At 38.0% G+C, this 7,436-nt stretch overlaps 1 protein-coding gene across 2 annotated transcripts in view; it reads left to right on the top strand.

The window, feature by feature from the left end:
* The window catches only part of LOC138002361 (uncharacterized), a 97,216-nt gene extending 90,889 nt beyond the window's left edge, over window positions 1-6,327 (top strand). For both annotated transcript variants that reach the window (XM_068848421.1, XM_068848423.1), the window contains 3 exons: window positions 4,389-4,514; window positions 5,032-5,229; window positions 6,241-6,327. In XM_068848421.1, the coding sequence (XP_068704522.1) occupies window positions 4,389-4,514; window positions 5,032-5,225 (320 nt within the window). In that variant the 3' untranslated portion in view covers window positions 5,226-5,229; window positions 6,241-6,327. The remainder of the gene's footprint in view (window positions 1-4,388; window positions 4,515-5,031; window positions 5,230-6,240) is intronic.
* The last annotated feature ends 1,109 nt before the right edge of the window (window positions 6,328-7,436 follow it).

Genomic DNA, 7,436 nt, shown 5'->3' with positions numbered 1-7,436 from the left:
CATGGTTACACACTTCACATTCAACCCGCAAAGTCTGCGGCTGGTGGTGTGGCGATTTATACTAGCAAGTCTTTAAATGCCTTCAAACGAGCTAACCTGAGAATTACTGATGACGAGTTTGAAACTGTCTGGGTTGAAATTGTTAACACTAAAAATAAAAATAATCTATGTTGCTGTACCTAGAGGCACCCTTCCTCTAACTCTGAACCCTACATTGTCTCATCTGACTAGAGAAAACAGGAATATTTTACTTATGGGTGATTCTAATATTAACCTACTAAATTGTGAAAACAATCCTGAATCAAATGATTTCCTACAAATGCTTAACTCGTATTTCTTTCTTTCTTACATTTTACAACCAACACGAATAACAGAAAGTTAATTGATGATATATTTGCAAAGTCATATTCCATACATGCTATTAGTGGTAACTTAGTCCTAAAAATGTCTGATCATAATATTAAAGTTAATTATAAAATTCTTCATCACTTTTAAAATGATTATTCTAAATTTAATGAAGAGAAATTTATCAATGATTTTTTATATATTGACTGGATCAGTATTCTGACAATGATTTAGATACATCAGCAAAATTTGATTTTTTTTCTTTGATAAGATTTCCCATCTTATCAACGTTCATGTGCCATGCAAAAAAACTTTATAAGCATGAGATTAAGTTAAGCACAAAACCTTGGATCGCTAAAGACATACTTGCTAAGATAAGACACAGGGATAAACTCTATTCTCGGATTAATAAGTGTAAACAACCAAATCCAAATTTAATAGCCCTAAGGCTAATTACTTTAAAAAAATTACTTTTTATGCAATAGTAATAATATATTTAAAAAATGGTCTGGAATTAGGACAATAATTAATATAGCAAAGTTAAAGCTGACTTTATTTCTACCCTAAAAGAAAATGGAAAGATGTTCGACAATCCCTCTGCAATTGATAACATTTTCAACAACGTTTTTGTAAATGTGGGCAAAAACACTGGAAAGGACATTCCTCCTGGTGACTGCTCTCCTGCCTCTTTTCTAAAGGGAACCTATTCAGAGTCGATGTTCCTTTCTCCTCTTACATCAAATGACGATTTGAGGATTTGATATCTCAAATGGACAATAGAAAATCTATTGGCCATTTAGTCTCCCAATCCCTTCTTTCATCCTTGATAAAGGATTCCTTTTTGTGTGGCACTTTCCTTAATGAGCTTAAACTAGCAAAAGTTACACCAGTCTTTAAGAAAGGCTCTAGGCAAGACAAAGATAATTGCAGACCTACATCTGTCCTATCTATATTTAGCAAAATATTTGAAAAAGCTATGAATAAGCGCCTTTACAGTTCAGGGGCTTAGCCAGGGGAGGGTTCCAGGGGTTCCGGAACCCCCCCTCTCGAGCCAAGGACCCCCTCCCCTCCCCCTCTCCTATTTTTAACAGTGATTTTATCCCAGCAAGAGTGTAATGGACTCTCGATTCCTGAAATTCTTCGTTTTGTTCTATTCTTATCTATTTGCGTTTAACTTGCATTTTCGGAGACATGAGACAGAAATCCTGACATTGAAGCAGCGCTGGAGTTTTATGAGAACGACCTTCCTTCTCCTCATGTGGTTGATGTTGAGCTCCTGCGATGGAAAAGAAAGTGGTGCAGCACTGAGGATGACGACCTCCCCACCAGTGCAGTTCAGACACTCGCAGCATACACCTTACTCCAAAATGGCCCCCATTTTAGTATTCTTTTGTTTGATTACAAGTGGCCCTGTTGGCCTCGTTCAAGGTTAAGTATTCTTTTGAATTCTGCGTTTGAAAGCGAGGCCAAAAGGGCCAGTTTACAATGAAACAAAAGAATACTAAAATGGCTGCCATTTTGGAATAAGGTGTATGCGATCGAGAGTTCTTTCCTAACATCCACACCTTGATCTGCATGTTGTGCACGTTGCCGAGAACGTCAGCTGAATGTGAACGCTCATTCAGTACACTAAGAAGGTTAAAAACATACCTGAGGTCGACCATGTCAAGCGAGCGAGAGGCTGGGCTGGCGTTGATGAGCATCAATTACCACCGAGAGATACATATCGAGGAAGCGATGAACACGTTCGCTCAACGGAAACCAAGGCGTCTTATGTTTACACCGCGTAAACGCCAAAGTCTTGTATTTTTAGACCAAACGTTTTCGTTGGAACCAATTTGGAACCCCCCCTCCTAGAAATCCTGGCTACGCCCCTGCAGTTATCGTTAATGTCATAGCTTTCTCTACCCATTTCAGTTTGGTTTTAGGCGAAAGTGCTCAACTAATCATACACTTTTATGCATCACTGAATCTATTCACCGCTACTCCATTGATAACAATGAATTTAATTCACTGAATCTATTCACCGCTACTCCATTGATAACAATGAATTTAATTAAAAGGCTTTTGATACGTTGAATCATTATGGAATAAGAGGTGTGGCCTACGACTGGTTTCAATCATATCTATCTAACAGTTTGTGTGTGCCAGTGGTCATGACTCTAATCATCTTTCTATCACTTGCGGGGTTCCTCAAGGATCCGTTCTTTGACCCCTGCTATTTTTATTGTATATTAATGAGTTACCTAATGCCTCAGAATCACTTACTTTTCACGTATTTGCAGATGATACAAATATATACTGTGCATAAAAGAACCTGATTGATCTTGAACTTATGCTAAATCATGAGCTCATTGCAGTTGCTGAGTGGATGAAATCCAACCGACGGGCACTTAGTATTGTAAAAACTAGTTTCATTCTCTTTCATTCTAAAAATCTGAATCCTTATAAGACTTTTAACCTGAAATTTAACGGGGTAAATATTCAGCAAGTATCTACAGTTAAATATCTCGGTGTTACTTTTGATGCTAATCTAACTTGGAAAAATCACATTGATGAGCTTTGTATGAAACTGTCAAAAACTGTAGGAATCATTTCAAAATTGAGGTACTATGTTAACATTGATGAATTAAAAATGCTTTCTAATTCTCTAATTTATCCTTTTTTTACTTACGGTGTCCATGTTTGGGGTCTAACATACCCAACCTACCGAAATCCCTTGACCATTTTGCAAAAGCGTTTAGTCAGGATTATGACATTTTCTGAACCCGCATCACAGTCAGAAGCCTTGCTCAAATCCCTGAATCTTGTCAAGATTTTGTGATATAATTCATATTGAAATTCTTTCTTTTGTTTATCAGTGGTTTCATAAATTAACTCCATCTTGTTTTGCTGATTACTTCAAGCCAATATCCTCTGCTCATCCATATTATACACGTCAATCAAATAATGATAACCTGTTTGTAAACCAAGTCCAGACCACACAATATGGTATTCGTTCTCTTTGTTTTTCTGGTGCTAAACTTTGGAATTCAATACCTCTTGATGTAAAGCAGATTAATCCTTTTTCCAGATTTCATCAAAACGTTAAGAACTCTATGATTGACAGGTACAACAAAAGGATACTGATAATTAATTAACTTAATTTTGTACATAATTTTAATGTTGTATCTGTTTGAATGTGACTGGATGTTTTTGTAGATTTGTATTTTCGTTGATTTGATTCTTAAGCTAAGTAATTTTACGTTAATATGTTCAACAAGTGTAGTGTTAGTAGATAGTACAAGGAGTAATACTTTTTAACAACAAAAATGTTATTTAACTCTATTCCTTTTGCTTATGATGTAATTAATTTGGGGCACCTACTCGATTAGTTTACTATAACTATTTAGGTGTCCCAAACTCTACACCGTAACAACATATTATCAAACTTACTTTTCCTTCTTCTTCTATTTTTGTTAAACAATATTGTAAAATCATTCAAACTTTACGTACATAATATTATGTGTAAGTTAAATACAATTGCCTTTGACTTTGACATTATGGGATGGGGGAAATAGTGATTGTTTTTTAATGTAAACAAAACGAGAAGGGTTTGTGGAGAAGTCGTAATATTTACCATAAAAAGTGTGCTTTTATAAATCCGTTTTCCCAGGAATTTCTAGGAATACCCCAGTGAAGTTCATATGTGGGTTACGATAACTGAGTATTAAAATAATTCCCAGCAGGGTTTTTTAGATGCAACTAAATCCGTTCTCTTCTCCCAGGGTGCAGGGATGGCGCAGTGGTGAGAGCACTCGCCTCCCACCAATATGGCCCGGGTTCGATTCCCAGACTCGCCATCATATGTGGGTTGAGTCTGTTGGTTCTCTAGTCTGCACCGAGAGGTTTTTCTCCGGGTACTCCGGTTTTCCCCTCAAAAATTTGATTTGATTTGCGTTAACTAATTAATTTCAATTTACAGTGTCCCCGATTAGTGCTCTACAGCGCTAGAAGATTAGACACTTAAATAAAGTTCCTTTCCTTTCTTCCTTTTCCCACAGCTCCAGTTCAAATAACGGAAACAGTGCCGAATACTGACTTTTCTGTGAACGAGAACGTGACCTTCAATATCTTGTGCAATGTTGAGGGAAGTCCTTCGCCGACTGCAACGTGGAGCAAGCTCGGCGGTGAGTTTGAAATGGATAAACTAAAGTGGCTATGAGTTGAGAATTTATCTAATGGGGCATACCCGGGCAAAAGTTCTTGGCAAGTGCTTGCGAGAGGCGTGAAACGAAAAGCTTTGATATCACAAGATGCACCAATAAGGAGTCTCGGAAGTTACCAAATTAGGGTTAAATGGATATTTAAAATGAGAGAAAATAGTGGTATATTAAAGAAAGTATTAAATGTGACGATAGGGTTTTGGCTCAGTGGGTAAATAAAAAGGTTAATTTTTCATCGTTAGGTTTCAAAGGACCCCCCCCCCCCCCCCCAAAAAAAAAAAAAAAAAAACGAGAAAATTAATTTACTTACTGCTGAATTGCTGATTTTGCCTTTCGTGTCGGAAACGTATCGGACAAGTGAGTTTTGTTTTGTCCACTAGCTACAGAAGCTCTGAAACACTCAAAATCCTAGAAATATTTTAAAAGACCGATGCTTATGTTTACAACCAAGTAAAAGACCGGTTTTATTAAATCCTGCTAGGTGGGCTCCCTATTGGCCGTAGTTCAATCCTTTCCTTTTATGACGTGGAGTTCAAACTCACCGGTATAGAGCTGTCCGTTACTGCCGCGATGCTCGCTGACGCTGGCACCTATGTTTGCACAGCAACGAACGTACTGGGTACGGTTACCAAGCAAGTAACTATCACAGTTACCCCCACGCCGATCGGTGAATAACAAGGTAAGGTGTATACGTAGAACCTATATTGCGTATACGCATAGGTTATCTCCTCCGTAACCGACATCGGCGCAATGGGATGATCACAAATATCAGGAAAAAATAGCGAAAGAAATCCACATCTTTACTCACAGTCACCTGATGAGCGGCCGTGTTGCTGTTTTTGTTTTCATCGAAACAGAGGAAATAGTTTCCACTGTTTCCATCAGAATTTACAAAATAAATCATAACGTAAATAGTACGCGTGCTTGCATAGGTCAAAGGGTGTGTTTGAATGAGAGTATGTAAACATGGTTGTCACTAAGACTAAGTAAATTAATGGTAAACAATGATTTTAAAGCCTCACGATGACTTTGTTGAATCGTTGTGTTGGTAGTTTTAGGCTTAACCTATAGCACACAGTAAGGTTCAGGGTTACAACCTCGCGGACCAGAAGCTCATGACCTTGAAGCGTGTCACTCTGATTCAGAGCTGAGGTTTTTTTAAGTTTAAAATTTTCCTTATTTGGTTGTAACGTAGCTTGCGCATTTTCCCGCGCGTTCAGCTTCGATCTTATTTTATCCATATTTGGGCATAAACTCGGTGTCCTAAAATCGAATTCCCTAGCTTTTTCCAAGGAAAAGAGTTTCAAGTTACACGCTTGAAGGTCATGTGCTTCTGCGCGGACCTTTTCCAACTTTTTCATGATTCGAGTGCCTCAATCAACTTTCATTGCATTTAAAATCGATGTTACTTAAGAAAGGTTCAATGTGAAAACACTACTTCTAAAGTTGCTCCTTTAGTGCGTCTCTACTTTAACTTTACTGATACAAAGACAAAACTGGTGTCTATGGATATGCCTGGTTAATAGCGTGTGCGCATGTGTGATCGGTCAGTATTGCATGTACTAAACATGACTTAAAGAGTCGAAAGATGTTACATTAACGACGAACAGTTTACGGATTCATTTTTAAAAAATTAAATTGCACTTAGACGTAAAGCAGGATTAATAAACTGTAACTGTTCTTTTCACAGATACGCTGAGGCTTCATTTCCAGTGATTTGAACGCAGAGGGATAAACTGAACATGACAATCATATTAAAAACGTTGAACGGAATCAATTCTGGTTGCCAACTTCGTCTTCTTCTGAAAATTAACAAAATAAATGTTATTTAAAACTTAAAAAGCACTGTAGCTAAATATTTGTAAATGATAAACTTTAATAATGTCTAGAGAGGTTTCAGTCCAATAGGCCATTTCCGAGTTCATGTCTGCCTCCTTTTCAAAGCGAGTCTAAGTGCAAAGTTTTTATGATGGTAATTATTTCTACTTTACATATGAATGAAAACTAATTTTCATAAGAAAAACTTCGCACTTAGACTCGCTTTGAAGAGGAGGCAGACATGAACTCGGAAATGGCCTATTTAAACAAAAAAACGCGCAGTAAAAGTAATTAATATTTGGTACGCTTACCTCGCCCAGAAAAGCAGCAGGACAATCACAGCGTAAGAGAAACAGACTTCGTAAAATATACTTAAGCATGCGTCAAAAGAGGTTTTGTGGTCCAGTGGTTAAATGGGACTGATATAAATGCGGGTGCTCGGGTTTAAATCACGTTCCGATCAGCACATGAGCGAGCGACCCATTAATCGATCGATGGCAAGAGGGAGACAGCGTAGTCGACTGTGTGGTCCGGGGCCAGGCCTCAGTCCAAGTCTATGCCAATGTTATACAAACGAATTACGGTTAATTAACTCCTACCCGAACTCACCAGACTTTTTAAAAACAAATTTAGACTCCACTACAGAACATCAACAGACAAAATGTAAAGGCAAATAAGTTTATTTTGGAACGGCTTGGCGAGAACCAACCTTAAAGTACGTATAAAATACAGCATTAGGTAAATAACTAGTGTACAACACTCCTAAATAAACTAGCTTTCACCAAAAGAACTTGAAAGAACTGCTACATCTGGTCGATATCGACCTGAATCCCCCATTTAAGCACGCAGGCTTAGTGTCAGTTAGACTGCCAGTAAAGCTGCCAGTTAGGCTGCCAGTTAGGCTGGGGAAACTAAATAAAACTCTGATCAACGAATATCTGGGACAGGGAACACTGAAGGACCGCAGAGGCTGAACGCCGGGAAAAAACTGAAAATCGTTCACTAACGTACCCAACAAGGCATGTAGGCTAATTGCCAGTTAGGCTACCAGAAAAGGCTAGGGTACGA

Source organism: Montipora foliosa, chromosome 1 (assembly GCF_036669935.1).
Source record: "Montipora foliosa isolate CH-2021 chromosome 1, ASM3666993v2, whole genome shotgun sequence".
In the NCBI taxonomy this organism is placed as follows: domain Eukaryota; kingdom Metazoa; phylum Cnidaria; class Anthozoa; order Scleractinia; family Acroporidae; genus Montipora; species Montipora foliosa.
Note: the sequence above shows the minus strand (reverse complement) of the source record. Positions and strands in the feature narration are given on the sequence as shown.